This window comes from Spermophilus citellus (genome assembly GCF_964194105.1).
Source record: "Spermophilus citellus genome assembly, chromosome: 3".
NCBI classification, from domain to species: domain Eukaryota; kingdom Metazoa; phylum Chordata; class Mammalia; order Rodentia; family Sciuridae; genus Spermophilus; species Spermophilus citellus.
Window position 1 is genome coordinate 115,740,869 of NC_138184.1, and position 24,903 is coordinate 115,765,771.

Below are 24,903 nucleotides of genomic sequence, written 5' to 3' on the forward strand. Positions count from 1 at the left end.
CATAACGGGGCTCTGCAAACAAAAGAGAGTAAGAAAAGGGCAGAATAGGGCTGGGGATGTGGCTCAAGCGGTAGCGCGCTCGCCTGGCATGCGTGCGGCCCGGGTTCGATCCTCAGCACCACATACAAAAAAAGATGTTGTGTCCACCGAGAACTAAAAAATAATAAATATTAAAAAAATTCTCTCTCTCTCTCTCTCTCTCTCTCTCTCCTCTTTCACTCTCTCTTTAAAAAAAAAAAAAAGAAAGAAAAGGGCAGAATATCTGAAGAAAAAATACCCCAAAACGCCCCAATTTTCATCAAAAACATTATTCATCCAGTAACCTCAATGAACTCCAGGTGGGATAAACTCAAATCCACATCTAGACTCATGATACTCAAATGGTCAAAAAAAAAAAAAAAAACAGAATTTTGAAAGCAGCAAGAGAGAGGTGACTCATCACATACCCAAACAAACAAACAAAAACCCTTATAATATTAACAGGTGACGTCTCATCAGAAACCAAAGGGTCCCTACTAAGATTTAAATACATGACGACCAGGCCACATCATGTACAACCACAAGAATAGGATCCTAATTAGAATAAGTTATACTTTATGTATGCATAATTGGCCAAAATACATTCTACTATCTTGTATAACTCAAAAGAACAAATAAAAAAAAAAAAAACCTAAGGGTCCAAAAGTGAAAGGAATGATGAATTCAAAGAACTGAAAAACAACAATTCTATATCCAACAAAACTATCCTTTAAAACTGAAGAAGGCGGGCGTGGTGGTGCACGCCCATCGTCCCAGCAGCTTGGGAGGCTGAGGCAGGATGATCGCGAGTTCAAAGCCAGCCTCAGCAACAGCAAGGCACAAAACAACTCAGCCAGGCCCTGTCTATAAATAAAATACAAAATAGGGATAGGGATGTGGCTCAGTGGTTGAGTGCCCCCGAGTTCAATCCTCAGTAACCCCCCCCAAAAAAGAAAAAGATTAAAAAAATATATTTATATGAAGAAGAGATTGCACAAATGGTGTGATCCTACTTCATGTTCAACCAGAGATGTGAAAAATTGTACTCGATTTGTGTAAAATGAATCGAAGAACATTCTGCTGTTGCTAGGAGCCACAAGCAAATATACGATGTATGGCACCTTTGGTTGTAAAGTGACGCCAGCTAGCCACTGAGATGATTATGTTAAGATTTACATTCATATGGAAATTGGACTCCCGCTGTTCACCTTGGCCTGCTACCGGATTCATGTTACGGGACTCATGGAGAGTTCCCATTGGTTGGGGAAGGATAGTAGGAGGGAATTCCGGGGGAGGTCCGGGGGACCCCCGGTTCCGGGGAACGCGCAGTTCCGGTGGAGGCCCGCGTGGGAGGACCGGGTTTGGCTTGCCAGCGCCTACAGAGTATTGGCGGCTTTTTCAAAATAAAGTTTTGTTCCTGCTTGAGTGGCTCATGATTCTGTGCCCAGCCAAGACTGCGGCATTTGGTGGCCCGTACGGGGAACGCCTGAAGCTTAGAGGTGAGTAAAATTGCTCGCCCCTGAGGGAAGGCGGCAGGATGCGTGACCATCTCAAAAAACAGTGTGTTCTTGTATTGATTTATTTTGTTTTTATTTCGAGCTCCCTAGCCCTAGAATTTTCTCAGGCGAACTGGGAAAAATGGTTGGCTCAAGGTTTGAAGTTATTCGGCCCTGAGAAAGAGAAAATCAATACAACCATTCTCTGCTCCGTTTTTGTTTCATTCTGTTTCGGCTTTGTTTTATCCTATCTTATTGGGTTACGTTACCTTTATAGTAGATTAGAATCCAGTAAAAAACAAACCGAAAAACTGTTAAGTAAATTGTTAGAGGTCCAGACTATGGTAGAAAAAACGCTAGGTCAAGCAAAAGAGAAGGTCTCTCAAGCTAGTCAGACAGAGGAAAATTTTAAAAAAGCAAGCTTAGAGGAAAAGCAACCATCAGGTGGAGAATTACAACAGGAGGTTGCTACCAACTCCGTTCTATCACCAGAGGGCGTAATTCAACCAACAGCTCCATCTACCGCTGAGCGGCCCTCAACTCCCGTAGTTGATGGACGGAATTCTGAGACAGAACCCCAAAGATTAGCATGCCCTGTACTTGAGCAGGCAGGAGGGCAACGAATTCACCGTACTTTAGATTTCAAAACAATAAAGCAATTAAAGGAGGCTATAACAACCTATGGGCCGCAAGCTCCCTTCACAATAAGCATGGTCGAATCTGTTACCAACTTGGACATGACACCAACAGATTGGGCTAACATGTGTCGATCCGTGCTAAACGGAGGACAATATTTGTTATGGAAGGTTGCCAATGAGGAATTTTGCATGGAGACAGCTAGGCAAAATGCAGAAGCTGGTTACCCTCAAAGAAATATAGATATGCTATTGGGAAAGGGACCTTATGAGGGTCAAAGACAGCAAATTGAATATGACCCTGGCGTATACGCACAAATTGCTGTAGATGCAGTTAGGGCATAAAAAACTTTACAGGGGCATGGAGACTTACAAGGTCAATTATCTAAGGTAATACAAGGAACTGATGAACCTTACGCTGAATTTGTAGATAGACTTATTCAGTCAGCCTCTAGGATATTTGGTAATACAGAACAGGTAATGCCATTTATAAAACAACTGGCTTATGACCAAGCAAATCATTGCTGCAGAGAGGTCATTAGACCATGGAGACATGAAGATTTAAACACATATATTAAATTATGTAGAGACATTAATGAACAAGGGCAAATCTTAGCAGCAGTACAACAGGCTTTAGATGCCAGGCCAAAAACGTGCTATAATTGTAATCAAACAGGACATTTTAAAAGGAGTTGCCCCATAAGAGGAGGGTTTAACAAAGCTGGGTATCAAAGGAATAGAATATCGGGTATTTGCCCACGATGCCATAGAGGGAAACATTGGGCTAATGAATGCCGTTCTCAAACCACCATAGAGGGTATTCCATTATCAAAAAACGGACAAGGACCAAGTGTTTACCCACGATATCGTGGAGAAAGGTATCAAGCTCCATTGCCAAAAAACGGACTAAAAGGCCCAATGCCCCGGGGCCCAAAACCACAAATATATGGGGCAATGGAGGAACCCAACAGCACCATCAAGGTAGTGCCCAGGACGCATTATCCATTAAATCCCTCATCAGAGAAACTAGAGGGAGCGCAGGGTTGGACATCTGCGCCTCTGCCAGAGCAGTACTAACTCCAGAGATGGGAGTTCAAATCATTCCCACAGGAGTAAAAGGACCTCTTCCCCAGGGAACAGTAGGCTTATTATTGGGACGCAGTTCTTCTACACTAAAAGGACTTATGATAAGTCCTGGGGTAATTGATCCCGATTATGAGGGTGAAATAAAAATTATAGCTAGTTCTCCAAAAGGTATATCAGTAATTTCACCAGGAGATAGAATAGCACAGTTATTAATAATACCCAGCCTGCATGATAAATTTTCCAGCTGTAATGTAGAAAGAGGTTCCAAGGGATTAGGCTCCACAGGTGTACATTGGGCTATGCTGTCTTTAAATTTAGATTCTCACCCAATGCTAAAATTAAATATTCAAGGACATGACTTTAATGGGCTCCTGGACACAGGTGCTGACCTCAGCATCATATCTCGTCAAGAATGGCCAAAACATTGGCCATTACAACAAGCCACTCAAACGCTTCGAGGCCTAAGAGTAGCGACTAATCCCGATAGAAGCGCAATGGTATTAGATTGGAGGGATCCTGAAGGATGTGAAGGAACTATACAGCCCTATGTATTAGATCATCTTCCTGTAAATTTATGGGGACGAAATGTCCTAGATCAATTAGGATTGACATTAACAAATAACATCAATCCTAACACGCCCACTACTAGGGCTAAACAAGGCTTTAAGAAAGAAAAAAGATTAAGAGAACAAGAACAAGGTATGACAGCACCTATTCAAATAGATCAAGAAATAAATAGACATGAATTGGGTTTTCAGAAAGGGCCACTGAGACAATCAAAATTACTTGGAAATCAAAAAGACCAGTGTGGGTTCCTCAGTGGCCCCTGACTAAAGAAAAGATACAAGTAGCCCATGACTTGGTCAGACAACAATTAGCGGAAGGACATATACAACCTTCCATATCCCCCCATAATACTCCCATTTTTGTCATTAAAAAGAAATCTGGTAAATGGAGATTATTACAAGATTTAAGAGCCATTAATAATGAGATAGTTATTATGGGACCTGCTCAATCAGGGATTCCTCAATTGTCTGCTTTACCAAAAACCTGGCATGTTTTAGCTATAGATATTAAAGATTGTTTCTTTTCAATTCCAATTCATCCCGAGGATAGTCCACATTTTGCATTTACTATCCCTGCACTGAATCATGAAGGTCCTGATCAGAGATATGAATGGAAAGTACTCCCTCAAGGGATGGCTAACAGCCCAACTATGTGTCAAATTTATGTTAATAAAGCAATCCAGCCACTTAGAAATCAAAATCCTGAACTACAAATATTTCACTATATGGATGATGTGTTATTGGCACATAAAGATAAAAACACATTACTAGAATGTTATGCCACACTTACAAACTTATTGAAAAATTATAATCTAGAGATAGCAATAGATAAAGTACAATTAAATCTTCCAATTAATTATTTAGGAGTTCTATTATCCTCAACCATGGTCCGTCCACCAAAAATTCAAATACGAGTAGATCAACTCAGATCACTTAATGACTTTGAAAAGTTATTGGGAGACATAAATTGGATAAGGACTTATCTAGGCATACCAACAGGAGAGTTAGGACCTTTATTTGATATTCTAAAAGGTCCATCAGATCCAAATTCACCCCGCATGTTAACGCCTGAAGCAAGAAAGACATTAAAAATCATTGAAACATATATGGAAAATATGCATTTGGATAGAATTGATATAAGTTTGCCTTTATTATTTATTATACTACCAACAAAAAATATTCCTACAGGAGTATTTTGGCAGGAAGGTCCATTATTGTGGATACATTTATCTTATTCTCCTAACACTATTCTTACTAGATATCCTGAGGCTGTAGGACAATTGATACTCAAAGGAATAAAAGCAGCTAAGGGAGTATTTGGGATTTCTCCCAATAAAATTATTACTCCATATACTATGGATCAAATTGATGAGTTAGCTAATGAGTTAAATACTTGGGCAATAATCATATGTAAAACTAGTGTTTCATTTGATAATCACTTACCATCTAATCCTTTGTTGTCTTTTTGGTCTAAGCATCCTGTAGTTTTTCCAAAAATGACAAGAAAAACCCCTATCATAAATGCTCCAAATATATTCACGGATGGGTCAAACAATGGTACAGCAGCAGTAGTTACTCCTGATCAAACTTTTACATTTTTAGTACCCAAGCAATCAACTCAAAAGGTAGAGCTTAATGCAGTATTACAAGCTTTTATGATGTTTAAAGATTCTGTATTTAATTTATTTTCTGATAGTCAATATGTAGTTAATGCTATAGTATCCCTTGAAGATGCTGGTAGGATTTCACCTTCTTCTACTGTTTTCTCTTTGTTTTCCGCTATACAAAGTCTAATCTGGGACCGAAAAGATCCATTCTTTATAGGTCATATCAGGGCACATACAAGATTGCCTGGAGCCCTTAGTATGGGCAATGAACTAGCAGATAAATCTACACATGACATACATATTTTCTCCACAATAGAAGAAGCTATAAATTTTCATAAAAGGTTCCATGTCAATGCTAATACTTTACAAAAACGTTTTAAAATAAGTAAAGAACAAGCCAGACATATAATAAAACAATGTCAAAATTATGTGACATTTTTACCACAAGTTAATCTTGGAGTCAATCCTAGAGGACTGATACCTAACCATATTTGGCAGATGGACGTCACACACTTGCCAGAATTTGGAAAATTAAAATATTTACATGTTACAGTTGATACCTCTTCCGTATTTTTGATAGGCTCCCTTCATGCCGGAGAAAAAACTAAAGATGTTATAGCTCATTGCTTACAAAATTTTGCCACTGTGGGCGTTCCAAAACAGTTAAAAACGGACAATGGTCCTGGTTATACTTCCACCTCTTTTAAACAATTTTGCTCATCATTTGGCATTACTCACATAACAGGAATTCCATACAATCCACAAGGACAAGGCATAGTTGAAAGAGCTCATCAAACTATTAAAATGTACTTATTAAAACAAAAGGAGGGAATTAAAAAGGGGTATATATCCCCCAAAGATAAACTTAAAATAACCCTTTTTACTCTAAACTTTTTAAATTTGGATTCATCGGGACTTAGTGCTGCAGAAAGACATTTGTACCCAAAAAATGTACATAAGCCTAAGGTACTTTGGAAAGATATTCTAACAGGACAATGGAAAGGCCCAGATCCAGTGATAGTCTGGAATCGGGGCGCTATCTGTGTTTTCCCACAGGATGAACAGCAACCGATTTGGATTCCAGAGAGATTAACTAAAACAATTTCTACAGAAAAAGAAGATGATTTGACTCAAATCCATAACAGCTGACATCCAGAGCTCCAGCTTGGCTATTCTTACATCTGCGACAGTGATTAACCAAGGTTTTTTTTTTTTTCAATATCTATTTTATTATTGCATTTTTCCCACATCATAAAGTTCTATTTTAATTTTCAGCTCATACAAACCTAGGTTAATGTTTTTCTGATCAGTTTTATTTTTTGACTGTGTTTTATTTTTTTGACTGTGGAGTTTTTAAACATTGCAATGGAGATTTCACCTAGGTATACTTACAAGGCCTTTATTTACTATTGTCTTATGTGTTGTATGTTGTATGCACACTTCTGTTTTGTGTTGTATGTCTGTATGTGTGTATGTCCATATTTCTTACATGAGGAGCGCTCATGAAAAAATGGATCCGAATTTTTTCTTTATTCACATAATTTATATGGTTTAATTTAAATTAGGTAAACAGCTGTTAAGGATTGTTTTTAAAGGAGTTTAACAGATCTGTTTGTTTACTTTCACCTTTCCTTTTCATTATATTTAATAATTCTGTTCAGGATAATGTCTCTTTAGCATCATTGCCAGAATTTCCATCTCCATCCCAATTCCGGTGAAGACTGAAATAAAACCAAACTACAGCTTCTATGATAGCTATCACAGTAAACTATATAAACTGATGCATCAATGAATATAACTCAACAAGTAATGCTCAATCAAGGACTTGATTTACTTTGGGAGGAAATGGACATATTGATAGACTCCTCCAATTTGAACTGCTTGCAGAACTTGCCTGGACTATATATCAGTTGCATACATTGTGAAATATCATCTGGTGCACCGAATTGTGGTACTGATGGCATATCTTTGCTGATGGTGTCACCAGTGATGCAATTTCCTTGCCAGCTCACCCCATGTTTATTGTGGTAATACTGGCATATCTTTGCTGATGGTGTCACCAGTGACGCAATTTTTCCAAAGGAGCCATCAATTGGCTTGGTGTCGTGGCATTTATGTATCCTCCTCCCTTCTACTAGTGATGGTCTAAAATTTGGGGGCCAACAGAGGTGAGGCAAAGAACCTCACCCCCCCACTGGCACCAAGGCTAAATTTGGGGGCCAACAGAGGTGAGGCAAGAACCTCACTCCCCCACTGGTGCATAGGCCTATCCACAAGCATGGCTGAATGCTGGACCGGTAGTCAATGACGGGTTGATCTGATTACAGTGGATTCAACGTAAGACAGGAAGCTGACGCCTAAATGTCAGTTCTCCCATGACGGGTAAGAACCATATGTTAAATTGGACAACCTACCAGGCACGGTCCCTAGCCACATTGCTTGTTGCTTAATTAAACAGAAGGGGGCAAATGCTAGGAGCCACAAGCAAATATACGATGTATGGCACCTTTGGTTGTAAAGTGACGCCAGCTAGCCACTGAGATGATTATGTTAAGATTTACATTCATATGGAAATTGGACTCCCGCTGTTCACCTTGGCCTGCTACCGGATTCATGTTACGGGACTCATGGAGAGTTCCCATTGGTTGGGGAAGGATAGTAGGAGGGAATTCCGGGGGAGGTCCGGGGGACCCCCGGTTCCGGGAACGCGCGGTTCCGGTGGAGGCCCACGTGGGAGGACCGGGTTTGGCTTGCCAGCGCCTACAGAGTATTGGCGGCTTTTTCAAAATAAAGTTTTGTTCCTGCTTGAGTGGCTCATGATTCTGTGCCCAGCCAAGACTGCGGCATGCTGTCATGTATAACTGATTAGAACAAATAAATTTTAAAAAATTTTAAATGAAAAAGAAATTGAGATGTTCCTAGGTAATAAAAACAACTATTTGGGGGGGCTGCGGAAGATGGCGGCGAAGGGAGTGCATCACCCCAGTGCGCCGCGTCACTGTGCGGGAGAAAGACGAGGAGAAACAGCTGAAGGCTATCTTGTTGGGAATTTCCAGTGAAATTGAGATGCTCCAGAATCTAGTGGACGGATTTCCATCGCGCGAGGTTCGGCTGCGGGGGCTCGGTCGCGGGCGATTTCTCCGCACGGAGGGTCGCATTGCCTGATCTGCGGACCACCCCGCAGCTGGAGTCTGCGGCGCTGGGAAGCGGCGAGGTGCCGGAGCGGGAGTGCAGCGATGCGGATTCTGGGGGCTCCTGCCAGTGGTGCAATGGCCGTGCTTAGTGCTGAGTTCCGGCTTTGAGACAGAGGAAAGAAGCGGTCCAGTTCGATTCTCGACACCGGTCGGACCACGGAGGAGGACAGCAGCCGCCATCTTGGAGAGCTGATGTAATCATCCCTGTTTTCTACTGATCTCAGCTCATTCAGCTACGGAACAGGTGATTTCAGGCTGGTATTTGCCTGCGTCTCGCAGACAGATCGCTCAGGCTCGGGGTTGGAGAACCTGTGGAGAATACTCCTTGGGGCTCGCTCCTGGCAAGGCGTGCGCCAGGCTCTGAGCGGCCGAATTCTGGTTCCCTGGGCTGCTTTGGCCCAGGGCTGGGGAACCTGCGGGGGTCGCTCCTTGGAGCCTGCTCCTAGCGGAGCGTGGCCGGGATGGGATCGGAGAGGCTGGGTTCTGGCTCCCGAAGCTGCTTTGGCCCAGGGCTGGGGAACCTGCGGTGACTGCTTCTTGGTCCAGGTCCTGCTGGGTGCTGTGGGGGCCAGGGGGGAAGAGTGGAGCTGCCGCCTGCGCCCAGAGCAGGCCAAGTGTCCCGCCGGCGTGGTATCACGACACCCCAACTGCAGCTGGGGCCAAAGAGAGTAGCCGCCCACGCCTGAAACAGGACCAGCGACCCGACAGCACGGTAGCCAAGTCACCCCATTTGGAGTGGGGGCTGTGCAGAGCCGCCGTCTGAGCCTGCAAGGTAGGCAGACCTGCAACCCACTGGCAGGACAGGCCCGGTAGCCTGCCAGCGTGGTGGACAAGTAGCACCGAGGCAGTCACGTCACACTGGTTGGAGTGGGGGTGGAGCAGAGCCGCCACCCGTGTCCGGAAAAGGCCCAGCGACCCGTTGGAGAGGCAGTCAGGTACCCCCACTGGGAGTGGGAGCTGAGCAGAACTGCCGCCCGAGCTCGCAAGGTAGGCAGACCTGCGACTCACAGGCAGAACAGGCCTAGAAGCCTGCCAGTGTGGTAGACACGTCACACCAATTGGAGTAGGGGCCAAGCAGAGCCGCTGCCCACATCCAGATCAGGACCAACGACCCGAGGGCGTGGTAGTTACGTCACCACAATTGGAGTGGGGGCAGAGCAGAGCCGCCACCCGCGCCCGCAGGGTGGGCAGACCTGCGACCGACCAGCGTGGTAGACAGATCACCTTAATTAGAGGAGGAGCACAGCTACTACCCACCCTGCAAGGGAGATTTCCCAACTATACAAGAGCAATATAAATAAATAGGGGGAAAATTTCAAAAACACAACAGTTTCACCAAGCAGAAAGAAACGCAAGCAGTATGAAAAGATAAGAAAGGACCACAAGCAATGCAGGTCAACTCAACTTTAGAAGAGGTAATAGCTGCAACAGATGGAATGTCAGATAAAGAGTTCAGGATATACATGCTTCAGATGATCTGGAGTCTCAAGGAAGACATGAGACAGCAAAATCAGACAATGAAAGATCACTTTGACAAGGAACTACATAAACAAATCCAGGAAGTAAAAGATCAATTTCACAGGGAGATAGAGGTAATAAAAAACAAACAAATAGAAATCCTAGAAATGCAGGAAGCAATAAACCATCTTAAAAACTCAATTGAGAATACTACCAGCAGAGTAGATCACTTAGAAGATAGAACATCAGACAATGAAGACAAACTATTTCAACTTGAAAAGAACATAGACAGCTCAGCAAGTCTAAGAAACCATGAGCAGAACATCCAAGAAATACAGGATAACATTAAAAGACCAAACTTAAGAGTCATTGGGATACAGGAAGGCACAGAGCTCCAAACCAAAGGAATAAACAATCTATTCAATGAAATAATACGAGAAAACTTCCCAGACTTGAAGAATGAAACAGAATCCCAAATCCTAGAAGCCTACAGGACGCCGAATGTGCAAAATCATAAGAGATCCACACCTAGACACATTATAATGAAGATGTCCAACATACAGAATAAGGAGAGAATTTTAAAAGCTACAAGAGAAAGGAAGCAGATTACATGTAGGGGTAAACCAATCAGGATAACAGCTGGTCTATCAACACAGACTCTGAAAGCTAGAAGATCCTGGAATAACATATTTCAAACACTGAAAGAAAATGGGTTCCAACCAAGAATCGTGTATCCGGCGAAATTAAGCTTCAGGATGGAAGATGAAATTAAAACCTTCCACGATGAACAAAAGTTAAAAGAATTCGCAGCTAGAAAACCATCTCTTCAAAAAATCTTTGGCAAAACATTACAGGAAGAGGAAACGGAAAATAACATTGAAAACCAACAGTGGGAGGTAGGACAGTAAAGGGGGGAAAGTAATCAAAGAGGAAAACAAATCAGGTTTAGTAACATTAATAAACAAATATGGCTGGAAGAACAAACCATATCTCAATAATAATCCTAAATGTTAATGGCTTAAACTCACCAATTAAGAGACACAGGCTAGTTGAATGGATCACAAAACAAGACCCAACAATATGCTGCCTACAGGAGACGCATTTGGTAGGAAAAGATATACATAGACTGAAGGTGAAAGGTTGGGAAAAATGATACCACTCATATGGACTGCGGAAACAAGCAGGAGTGTCCATACTCATATCTAATAAAATAGATTTCAAGCCAAAGTTAATCAAAAGGGATAAAGAGGGACACTACATACTGCTCAAGGGAACCATACACCAACAAGACATAACAATCATAAATATATATGTCCCAAACAATGGTGCAGCTATGTTCATCAAGCAAACTCTTCTCAAGTTCAAGAGTCTAAGAGACCACCATACAATAATCATGGGAGACTTCAACACACCTCTCTCACCACTGGACAGATCTTCCAAACAAAAGTTAAATAAGGAAACTATAGAACTCAATAACACAATTAACAACCTAGACTTAATTGACATATATAGAATATACCACCCAACATCAAGTAGTTACACTTTTTTCTCAGCAGCACATGGATCCTTCTCAAAAACAGATCATATATTATGTCACAGGGCAACTCTTAGACAATATAAAGGAGTAGAGATAATACCATGCATCTTATCTGATCATAATGGAATGAAACTGAAAATCAACGATAAAAGAAGGAAGGAAAAATCATGCATCACTTGGAGAATGAACAATAGGTTACTGAATGATCAATGGGTTTTAGAAGACATCAAGGAGGAAATTAAAAACTTCATAGAGTTAAATGAAAACACAGACACAACATATCGGAATCTATGGGACACATTGAAAGCAGTTCTAAGAGGAAAATTCATTGCTTGGAGCTCATTCCTTAAAAAAAGAAAAAACCAACAAATAAATGATCTCATACTTCATCTCAAAATCCTAGAAAAAGAAGAGCAAAACAACAGCAAAAGAAGTAGAAGGCAAGAAATAATTAAAATCAGAGCTGAAATTAATGAAATCAAAACAAAAGAAACAATTGAAAAAATTGACAAAACTAAAAGTTGGTTCTTTGAAAAAATAAATAAAATTGACAGACCCTTAGCCATGCTAACAAAGAGAAGAAGAGAGAGAACCCAAATTACTAGCATACGGGATGAAAAAGGCAATATCACAACAGACACTTCAGAAATACAGAAGATAATCAGAAATTATTTTGAATCCTTATACTCCAATAAAATAGAAGATAGTGAAGGCATAGATAAATTGCTTAAGTCATATGATCTGCCCAGATTGAGTCAGGAGGATATAGACAACCTAAACAGACCAATAACAATAGAGGAAATAGAAGAAACCATCAAAAGACTACCAACTAAGAAAAGCCCAGGACCAGATGGGTATACAGCAGAGTTTTACAAAACCTTTAAAGAGGAACTAACACCAATACTTTTCAAGCTATTTCAGGAAATAGAAAAAGAGGGAAAACTTCCAAATACATTCTACGAGGCCAACACCACCCTGATGCCTAAACCAGACAGAGACACTTCAAAGAAAGAAAACTATAGACCAATATCTCTAATGAACCTAGATGCAAAAATCCTCAATAAAATTCTGGCGAATCAGATTCAAAAACATATCAAAAAAATTATACACCATGATCAAGTAGGATTCATCCCTGGGATGCAAGGCTGGTTCAATATACGGAAATCAATAAATGTTATTCACCACATCAATAGACTTAAAAATAAGAACCATATGATCATCTCGATAGATGCAGAAAAAGCATTCAACAAAGTACAGCATCCCTTTATGTTCAAAACTCTAGAAAAATTAGGGATAACAGGATCATACCTCAACATTGTAAAAGCAATCTATGATAAGCCACAGGCCAGCATCATTCTGAATGGAGAAAAATTGAAGGCATTCCCTCTAAGACCTGGTACAAGACAGGGATGCCCTCTCTCACCACTTCTGTTCAACATAGTCCTCGAAACACTGGCCAGAGCAATTAGACAGACGAAAGAAATTAAAGGCATAAAAATAGGAAAAGAAGAACTTAAATTATCACTATTTGCAGATGACGTGATTCTATACCTAACAGACCCAAAAGGGTCTACAAAGAAACTATTAGAGCTAATAAATGAATTCAGCAAAGTGGCAGGATATAAAATCAACACGCATAAATCAAATGGATTCCTGTATATCAGCGACAAATCCTCTGAAACGGAAATGAGGACAACTACTCCATTCACAATATCCCCCAAAAAAATAAAATACTTGGGAATCAACCTAACGAAAGAGGTGAAAGACTTATACAATGAAAACTACAGAACCCTAAAGAGAGATACAGAAGAAGACCTCAGAAGATGGAAAAATATACCCTGTTCATGGATAGGCAGAACTAACATCATCAAAAATGGCGATATTACCAAAAGTTCTCTATAAGTTCAATGCTAGGCCAATCAAAATCCCAACAGCATTTCTTGTAGAAATAGATAAAACAATCATGAAATTCATACGGAATAATAAAAGACCCAGAATAGCAAAAACAACCCTAAGCAGGAAGTGTGAATCAGGCGGTATAGCGATACCAGACTTCAAACTATACTACAGAGCAATAGTAACAAAAACAGCATGGTACTGGTACCAAAACAGGCGGGTGGACCAATGGTACAGAATAGAGGACACAGTAACCAATCCACAAAACTACAACTATCTTATATTTGATAAAGGGGCTAAAAGCATGCAATGGAGGAAGGATAGCATCTTCATCAAATGGTGCTGGGAAAACTGGAAATCCATTTGCATCAAAATGAAACTGAATCCCTTTCTCTCGCCATGCACAAAAGTTAATTCAAAATGGATCAGGGAGCTTGATATTAAATCAGAGACATGGCGTCTGATAGAAGAAAAAGTTGGCTATGATCTACATACTGTGGGGTCGGGCTCCAAATTCCTCAATAGGACACCCATAGCGCAAGAGTTAACAACTAGAATCAACAAATGGGACTTACTCAAACTAAAAAGTTTTTTCTCAGCAAGAGAAACAATAAGAAGATAAACAGGGAGCCTACATCCTGGGAACAAATCTTTACTCCACACACTTCAGATAGAGCCCTAATATCCAGAGTATACAAAGAACTCAAAAAATTAGACAATAAGATAACAAATAACCCAATCAACAAATGGGCCAAGCACCTGAACAGACACTTCTCAGAGGAGGACATACAATCAATCAACAAGTACATGAAAAAATGCTCACCATCGCTAGCAGTCAGAGAAATGCAAATCAAAACCACCCTAAGATACCATCTCACTCCAGTAAGATTGGCAGCCATTATGAAGTCCAACAACAAGTGCTGGAGAGGATGCGGGGAAAAGGGTACACTTGTTCGTTGTTGGTGGGACTGCAAATTGGTGCAGCCAATTTGGAAAGCAGTATGGAGATTTCTTGGAAAGCTGGGAATGGAACCACCATTTGACCCAGCTATTCCCCTTCTTGGTCTTTTTCCTAAAGACCTAATAAGAGCATGCTACAGGGACACTGCTACATCGATGTTCATAGCAGCACAATTCACGATAGCAAGATTGTGGAACCAACCTAGATGCCCTTCAATAGATGAATGGATAAAAAAAGTGTGGCATTTATACACAATGGAGTATTACTCTGCTTTAAAAAATGACAAAATCATAGAATTTGGAGGGAAATGGATGGCATTAGAGCAGATTATGCTAAGTGAAGCTAGCCAATCCTTAAAAAACAAATGCCAAATGACTTCTTTGATATAAGGGGAGTAACCAAGGACAGGGTAGGGACGAAGAGCTTGAGAAGAAGATTAACATTAAACAGGGATGAGAGGTGGGAGGGAAAGGGAGTGAGAAGAGAAATCGCATGGAAATGGAAGGTGATCCTCAGGGTTATACAAAATTACATATAAGAGGAAAAGAGGGGTAAGAGAAGAATAATACAAGTGGAAGAAATGATTTACAGTAGAGGGGGTAGAGAGAGAAGAGGGGAGGGGACGGGAGGGGAAGGGGGATAGTAGAGAATAGGATAGACAGCAGAATACATCAGTCACTAGAATGGCAATATGTAAATCAATGGAAGTGTAACTGATGTGATACAGCAATCTGTATACGGCGTAAAAATGGGAGTTCATAACCCACTTGAATCAAACTGTGAAATGTGATATATTAAGAACTATGTAATGTTTTGAATGACCAACAATAAAAAAAAAATAAAATAAAATAAAAAATAAAAAATAAAAAAAACTATTTGGGGCTGGGATTGTAGCTCAGCAGTAGAATGCTTGCCTAGCATATATCCTCAGCACCACATAAAAGTAAATAAACAAAATAAAGGTGTTGTGTCCATCTACAACTAAAAAAAAATTTTTAAAAACAATTTGTTGCTAGTATGAATGTTCTACAAGTAATATTAAAGGAAGTCTTTCAGGCTACACTGAAACACTAGAGAGTCACTTAAATCCACATTAAGAAATAAAGAGGACCTGTAAAGGAAACTGCATAGATAAAAGATAATACAAATATGTTTAGTTTGAAGCTTTGTTTTTCCTCTTATCTGATTTAAAAGAAAATGGCATACCATAAAACTAAGTTGATGGGCTCATAATGTATAAAATGTAATTTTTATGACAATAGTAGGACAAAGGAATATAGAAGGGAATAGTTATACTGGAGTAAGGTTTTTGTATACTATTTAAATTAAAATAATGTAAAGGAAGGAAGAATAGAGCTATACGGAATGTTTTTGCATAGAATTTTAAAGTTATATAAATTCATACTACATTGTTTTAAAGTGAAACATTAGTTATAATCCCTAGGCAATCACCAAGAAAACTTAAAAATATATACAGTTGTTGGGCATGGTGGTGCATACCTATAATCCCAGCTACTTGGGAGACTGAAGCAGGAGGATCAAAAATTCAAGGCTAGTTAGGTGAGACCCTAACCCAAAATAAAAAGTAAAAAGGGCTGAGGGGTGTAGCTCAGTGGTAAAGGACTTGCCTTGCAAGTGAAAGGTTCTGGGTTCAATCCCTACCACTGAAAAATACACACACACACACACACACACACACACACAGAGAGAGAGAGAGAGAAACAATTGAAATGATATACTAGAAAATATCTATTTAATACAGAAGAAGGAAGCAATGGAAGAAGAGAGCCAGAGAAGCCATAAGATATACAGAAAACTAGAAAAATTGCAGGCATAAATCCATCTCATCAACAGTTACATTAAATACAAATGGATTAAGCATTACAATCAAAAGAAAGAGATTAGCAAAAATGGTTTAAAAAACATGATGCAACTATATGGTGTCTACAAGATACTCATTTCAAAAAAACAAATAAGTTGGAAAGAAAAATATGGCAAAAGACATACCATACAAAGTAGTAACAAAAAGAAAGCTGAAGTGGCTATATTAATATCAGACAAAATAGATTTTAAGACAAGAATTCTTACTAGAGACAAATAATATTTTGTAATGATGAAAGAATCAATCTTTCAGGGAAACATACATTTACAAAAACCTATGTACCCAACAACCCACCAAAAAATACATGAAGCAAAAACTTACAGAACTGAAGAGGGAAATAGAAAATTCAACAGTAATATCTAGAGACTTCAGAACTTCACTTCTAATGATAGGACAATTTATAATGTAAACAAAGAGAGCTGAGTGGACTGTCTTTATTGATCTGGGCTTGTGGTCAACTAGAAGTTAGGTTCTATAATCTGGGACTATCTTATTCACATTTCTGGTACTGGTGTGCTGTTGGCCAGGGGAACAGCAGCAGCTGAGTCAGGTGTCTGTGATCATCCAGCAGGCCTTCCTGGGCTTCTTGGAAAAGGAAAAAAGAGATAAATATTCTAATACATGAAATCACCTAAATGGGGACAAGGACCCTAGTGAAAGAACTCAAAATATCAAGAAGGTGACCTGGGCAGGGTGTAGTGGCATAACACCTGTAATCTCAGGGACTTGGGAGGCTGAGGCAGGAAGAACATAAGTTCAAACCCAGCCTCAGCAATTTAGCAAGACTCTGAGTAACTTCGCAAGACCCTGTCTCAAAATAAAAAACACAAAAAGGGCTGATGATGTGGCTCAGTGGCTAAGCACCCCAATACCAAAAACAACCCGAGAAGGTGACCTGGTCCTGGTCCAAGGAGACAAGATGAGTTTGTTGGGAATCTACTGGTCATGAGGAACCTTAGGTCACTGAATGATATCAATTCTGCTTCTAATAATGATTAAGCAAGATCCTACTGGACTCACTCTCACACAGAAAACAACCATAAAATCTAGATGTGATTTTTTAAAAAAGCTCCCTGAATGCAACAGACAGTAAGGGGAGGGCACATTCTGGAGGAAGGAAGCCGTGAAGTGCATTCTCATTTTTTGCAAGGATCACATGTAGTCAGAGGAGGAGCAGTATGATGGGAGTACTGGTAGGGGGAAAAAAGTCTTTCTGGCCTGGGAAACCAGAACAGTGAAGTCCAGGAAACTACGGTCTGACCAAAGAGATAGAAAAGTGAGAATGGGATCCCAAAAGGAAAAGAGCAAAAAAAAAAAAGATGATACTCAAGTCACATATGCATGGAACAATCCAAAGCACTTCAATAAACAACAAAGTATCTGAACTGAGATTGAGCTACCACTCAAAGAAACAGTTCATAGTTCTATTCTAAGATAATCATCTGCCAAACAAATTGACCACAATCAAAAACTATGGAAGGGGCTGGGGATGTGGCTCAAGCGGTTGCGTGTGTGCGGCCCGGGTTCGATCCTCAGTACCACATACAAACAAAGATGTTGTGTCCGCCGAGAACTAAGAACTAAGAAAATAAATAAATATTAAAATTCTCTCTCTCTCTCTCTCTGTCCCCCTCTCTCTCTCACTCTCTCTTTAAGAAAAAAAAAACTATGGAAAACCTTCTCAAGAGAAAAAAAAAATCAACTCTAAGAAGTATTCAAATAAGCCAACAAATGGCAGGAAAAGCAAAGAAAAGGGAAGACAAATTTAAAAAGAAATAATAAAACGGTAGCTGCAAAATCATCACCACCAATAATTACAGTCAGTGCTAGTGAACAAAAATTCCAATTAAATGGCAGAAATTGACAAAATTTATTTAAGAAGTAAGATATAGTTATATGCTATCCAAAAGAGATGAATTTTGAATATAAGGTCACAGAGATTGAAAATACATGGATAAAAATGATCTACAGAGCTTGGGTTGTGGCTCAGCGGTAGAGTGCTCATCTAGCACATGCAAGGCCCTGGGTTTGATCCTCAGGACCATATGAAAATAAATAAATAAAATAAAGGTATTGTGTACAACTACAACTAAAAAATAAATATTAAAAAAATGATCTAGAGGGGCTGGGGTCGTAGCTCAGTGGTAGAGCGCTTGGCTCGCACATGTGAGGCACTAGATTTTATCTTCAACACCACATAAAAATAAATAAAATATTGTGTTCATCTACAATTAAAAAAATTTTTTTTAATGATCTAGAGTAAAAGACAAAGAGTAAGTAGAAGAATGCTGGAGTACTTAATATGAGACAAATAATTTTAAGACAAATATTACTACCAGAGAGAGATTCTTTATCATCATCTTTCATGAAAATAAAATGATCAATTTATCAAGACATAATAATATGTTAATGTATATATTAACAGTATGAACCTTGAAAATACAGAAGCAAGTCTGGAGTGGTGGCGCACACCTATAATCCATGCAACTCCAGAGGCTGAGGTAAGAGGATCACAAGTTCAAAGCCAGTCTCAGCAACTTAGTGAGGCCCTAAACAACTTAGTAAGACCCTGTCTCAAAATAAAAAATAAAAAGGGCCAGGCTCGGTGGCACACGCCTGTAATCCCAGTGGCTCAGGAAGCTGAGACAGGAGGATTGCAAGTTCAAAGCCAGCTTCAGCAACGGCAAGGCACTAGGCAACTCAGTGAGACTCTATATGGCTGGGGATGCGGCCCAGTGGTCAAGTGCCCCTGAGTTCAATCCCTGGTAGTAATAATAATAATAATAATAAAATTAAAAATTAAAAAGGACTGGGGATGTGCTTCTGTTGTTAAATGCCCCTGGGTCCAATTCCTGGTACAAAAAAATAAGTAAGTGAATAAACAAATAAATGTAAACAAAAAACCCTTTTTAAAAAAAGAAAATACATGAAGCAAAACTGACAGTATTGCTATACATGGTTGGCATATCTGTAATCCCAGTAACTTGGAAGGCTGAGGCAAGAAGATCACAAGTTCAAGGACAGACTGGGCAATTTACTGAGACACTGTCTCAAAATAAAAAATAAAAAGGGCTGGGAATGTAGCTCAGTGGTAGGGTGCCCAGTACCAGCAAAACATAAAATTAATAATATTAAGGTGTTAAATAGAAAATTTCAAAATCTTAGTTGGAGACTTTAACTTTTTATTGCAGCAATTTACAGAATAATTAGGCAAATAAGTCAGCAAAGACAGAAGATATGAACATTATCAATCATCTTAACTGATATCTACAGGACTATATCTGACAACCATAAAATTTATATTCTTTTCAAGTACTATGGTAGACCCTCCAGTATAAACTATATGCTAGGCAATAAAACAAGCTTCAGTAAATTTAAAAGCACTCTTTATGATAGTTCATAAGGAAATTTTGATATTTCACAAAGGGTATGTTGTTTGAATGTAATGAAATCAAATTAGAAATCAGCAATAACAAAATAACTAAGAAAATACCAATATTTGGAGATTAAACAGCATTTTTTTAAAATACCAAGGATTGAACCCAGGGGATGCTTAACCACTAAGGCACGTCCCTAGCCCTTTTTTTTTTTTTTTTTAATTTTGAGACAGGGCCCCATTAAGTTGCTGGGACTGGCTCTAAACTTGCAATCTTCCTGCCTGCCTGCCTGAGCCTCCTGAGCTGCTGGGACTATAGGCATGCACCACCATGCCCAGCTAAACAACAAATTTCTAAATAATCCATGGATCAAAAAGGTTCTTAGAATAAAAATCAGAAAATATTCTTAACTGAATTATAATGAAAATATTATGTTAAAACTTGTGGAATGGGTTGGGGACATAGCTATGTTGGTAAAGAATGCTTGCTTCACATGTACAAGACCCTGGGTTCAATCCCCAGCACCACAAAAAAAAAAAAAAAAAAATCTATTGGCCAAATTATATTGTTGTATTATGTGCTTGTATAATATGTAACAACAAATCCCATCATTACCTACAACAATATTCCAAAAAAAATTGTGAAAAGAAAATATCTGGGAATAAATAAAAATAAAACATATGTAACCCTGAACTGTAAAAACTACACAATGAATAATAATAGAAGGCATAATAACATGCTCACAAATTGGAACACTCAAGAATGTTAAGATGGCAATTCTCTCCAAATTTATCTAAAATTTCAATACAATCATTTTAACTTCCCAGGATACTTTTTGAAGAAATTAAGTCTGCAACTTATATAGAAATGTGAAAACATAGAATAGCAAATATAACTGAGAAAAAAAATGAACAAGGTTACAATACCTGATGCTAGACTTTCTGTAAATCTGCAATAACTAAGGCATCATGGTTAGGGCATAAGAATAAATACATAGATCAATGGACTACAACAGAAAATTCAATAATAGCCTATAGGGTCAAATTACTGGATAGTCCCCAAATTACTTACAATGGTTTAACTTATGATTTTTCAACTTTCTAATAGTACAAAAGTGATATAAATTTGGTAGAAAACAAACTTGGAAATTTGAATTTTGATCTTGTCCCAGGCTTGCAGGAATGGGCTGGAGACATCTATGTGCACAAAACAAAGATCATGCAGTAGGATCATGCAGTAGGGTGCCATCTAATGAAGCTGAGCAGGGGCAGTACACCACAGTTCCTATCAGCACACAATCACAAGTGTCTAACCCTCTGCAGTGTGTTGTACAGTGTACAATACCTTACAGCATCCTAACAGTGTGGCTAGTGTTTTTTGATATAGAAACTTAATAAATTACATTAGACAGTCAACATTCTATTATACAACAGGATTTAATGTTAGATAATTTTGTCCAACTTAGACCAATGTTTAAGTGTTAAGAGCACATTTAAGGGAGGGTAAGCTAATCTATGATGTCTGGTAGATAGGTGTATTAAATACATTTTTGATTCATGCTGTTTTCAGCGTAGGATGGGTTTATTGTGACATAGCCCTAGTGTAAGTCAAGAAGCATTTATGTGCCCAAAACAAAGATAACAAAGCAGGGCACAGTACACCCATAGTCCCAGCTACTTGAGAGTCTGACACAGATCACTTGAGCCCAGGAGTTTGAGAACAGCCTGGGCAACAAAATGAGGAAAAAAAGAAAAAAAAAAAAGTCACAACTCAAGCCTTTCAGTATTCAAAAAAATATAGATAATTACAGTGATTTATTAAAAATATGAAATATCTCTGATTAAATAACATTCTGAAAACAAGTAAAAATAAAATTAATTAATTTTAGATTTAAGGAGAGAAACATGACCTCTGTACCCCATCCAAAACATCTGCCCAAAGAAGGACGTCAAACAATCCAAATAACTAGAAGGAATCCTATCAAGAGGGTGAGAGAAAAAATAAAATTCCAAACATACAGAAAAAGAATTAAACTTGGAAAGAGAAAGCATATTTCCAAAGCATTAAAAAGGAATCCAGTCACCAGCATACAAGCTCAATGAAGTCATTCATTCCACATTTTGCTAAAGTACAGATTATTTTACTAATACCTGTACTGAATCAATAAATATTACACTGAACTAAAAGATTTCACAAAAGATTCTGTGAAATTCAATAAACTTCTACCTTTGGCCATTTGGGATTGAGAAGCCGGGCTTTGATTGCGTCATCCAGTGCCTTGTCATACTGCTGGATTTTCATGTAGGCTGCAGATCTATTGCTGTATAAAATGCAGTTCTGAGGGTCAACAGCCAGGGCTTCATTGTACAGGACAATAGCTGTGTGGAAATCGCCATCGTGACAAGCCTGGTTACTCTGACGAACTTTCTCAACAAATTCAGCTTTGCTCAGTACTGGTTCATCAGGACTTCTCCGGCCAATAGTCTTAGCACCAAAAAGAGAAATCTACAAAGAAATTGTCAAACACAGTTCAGATAATCCAGTCAGGTTCCTTGTTTGAACCTAAATAAAACATGGATATTCTTCCCCATCTGCTTTACATTATATTTGACTTTTGTCCCCTGAAATATAGTAAACTTTCCATGGAGCAGCCAACACAGTGCCTTGAATACATACATACATTTGTGTAACAGTTATATACATTCATATTTGTATAAATATTTGTACAAATTTATTGACTGACAGGATGGAGGAATGAATGGGTGAATGAATGAATAAATAAATGCATGCAAAAAAAATACTGAAGTTTTCCTTAGCAATTTAAAGTTAACTAGAGAAAAACCAAAATAAAAACATACATAGACAACATGATTTCAACATGTTAAGATCGTTCACCGATGTGATTCTGCAATCTGTATTTGGGGTAAAAATGGGAGTTCATAACCCACTTGATTCTAATGTATGAAATATGATATGTCAAGAGCTTTGTAATGTTGTGAACAACCAATAAAAAAAAAAGATCGTTCTACTTCAAAAAATAATGAAAGCATAAAATCAAAATACTAACAATGCTAAGCTGTTACTTACTTGATGTAACATTATGGAGCATTTTTTACTTTTTTTTTTTGAGAGAGAGAGAGTTTTTTTAATGTTTATTTTTTAGTTCTCGGCAGACACAACATCTTTGTTTGTATGTGATGCTGAGGATCGAACCTGGGCCGCACGCATGCTAGGCAAGCGCGCTACCGCTTGAACCACATCCCCAGCCCATTTTTTTACTTTCTTAAATTTTCTTTCCTATCCAAATGTAAACGACGAGTATGCACAAGTTTAAAAAAAATTAAAGTATCTTAATGTTTGATTCAATCTTTTTGGACTGGCAAATTTGGTAACTGAATTTGACTACTACCATGAAATTTCAACATCAGATTAGGGAGACCACACACAAAAAAATTCAGCTGTGAAGTATATCCTGCAATCTGAGATCTGTTTTTCAAAATCCCTAAATTTTCTGTGATTTGATAACAGTGACCTTAAAACCAAAGAGAGTGAATGAGTCAAGTTTTAATTCATTTTTAAAACTGCACTAAGTTTAAAGAGAAAAAATTTAACACAATAGTATCAGGAGAGATAGTTCATAATTCTAAGCAAACCTAACCTAAGCAAAAAATTTTTTTTAAAAAGTATAATTTTCTACCCCATGTCTTCGTTTAAGACCAAGTTCAATACTGTCCTTCAAAAGAGGATGAATCTGGGGCTAGGGGTTGTGGCTCAGTGGTGGAACGCCTGCCTAGCACATGTGAGGCACGGGGTTCAATCCTCAGTACCAAACAATACATAAATAAAAGAAAGGTATTCTGTCCCTCTAAGTGTGTGACAGTGTGTGTGTGTGTGTGTGTGTGTGTGTGTGTGTGTAAATTTAAAAAGAGGATGAATCTGATTTGATGCAGTACGCCAATATATACAACATAACAGATTCCTCACCAAAATGTCTATACTAAAAAGAACAATTTCCACAAAGACAGATCTAATCTACATTTGTGACCATTGTTCTTCTCTTCATAAGGATAGTATATCCTAGACTTTCAGTATAATTCAAAATGCTAAAATATTCTAGAAGTTTCAAATATCTGTGTTTAAGGTATATCCTTCAACTTCCTCACACTGGAAGTAGCTAATCAATGATGTATTATTAAAGGTTTTTTAAAAATAATGATCATGAAACATATTGTTTGAAAGTGAATGAACTATGTAATGTTTACTAAACAATCAGGATTTTCCTAAATAGTTTTGATTTTTAATTATTTTATCCCATCGTCAAATCAATGTACAAGACATTGAATACATGTAAGACTGATTTCACTTGGAAAATACAATCATCATGACTCTGCTTAACGCTAGAATTAGCCACAAGTTGTAGAAATAAATTCTATTTCTGGGTCTCTAAAAAATAACTAGCAAGAGGTCATGAAGATTTTCCTCTATGTTTTCTTCTAGGAGTTTTAGGGTTGAAAGCCTTAGTCTAAATCATCAATCATTTGAGTTGATTTTTGGTTTTGTGTTTATTTTGGTTTTGATACTGGGGATTGAACCCAGGGCTGCTTTATTACTGAGCTACATCCCCAGTCCTTTCAATTTTTTTATTTTTGATCTTGCTAAGTTGCTGAGGGCTCACCAAGTTACTGAGGCTGAACTTGAACTTGCCATCCTCCTGCCTCAGCCTCCCAAATCACTGGGATTATAAACAAATCCCTATATCCATCTTGAATTGATTTTTGTACATGGTGTAAGATAAGGATTCAATTTCTCTTTCTTCTTTTTTGCCTGTGGATATCCAGTTTTCCCAGCACCATTTATTGTAGACTATCCTTTCCCCATTGTGTATGAATGTAAAATAAATTGTTATAACTATGGTTTATATGAGCCTTATGATAATCACAAAGCAAAAACCTACAGTAGGTATACAAAAGTTAAAGGCATCAAAGCATATTAAAGAAAATCATCAAATCACAAAAGCAATAAAATAAATTTTAAAAAATCACAAAAGCAGATAGTGAGAGGAAGAAAAGACCAAAAGATCTAAAAAAGGGCAAGAAAACAACTAACAATACCAAGTTCTTTACCTAACAATAATTATTTTTTATGTCAATGCATTAAATTTTCAAATCAAAACACAGAGTTGTTGAGCAA

The 24,903-nt window shown here is 38.5% G+C and overlaps 1 protein-coding gene across 2 annotated transcripts in view; it reads right to left on the reverse strand.

Moving 5' to 3' along the window:
- Positions 1-24,903, reverse strand: part of TTC28 (tetratricopeptide repeat domain 28) — a 622,345-nt gene that overhangs the window by 570,094 nt on the left and 27,348 nt on the right. For both annotated transcript variants that reach the window (XM_081286162.1, XM_081286163.1), the window contains exon 2: positions 21,940-22,218. In XM_081286162.1, the coding sequence (XP_081142288.1) occupies positions 21,940-22,218 (279 nt within the window). The remainder of the gene's footprint in view (positions 1-21,939; positions 22,219-24,903) is intronic.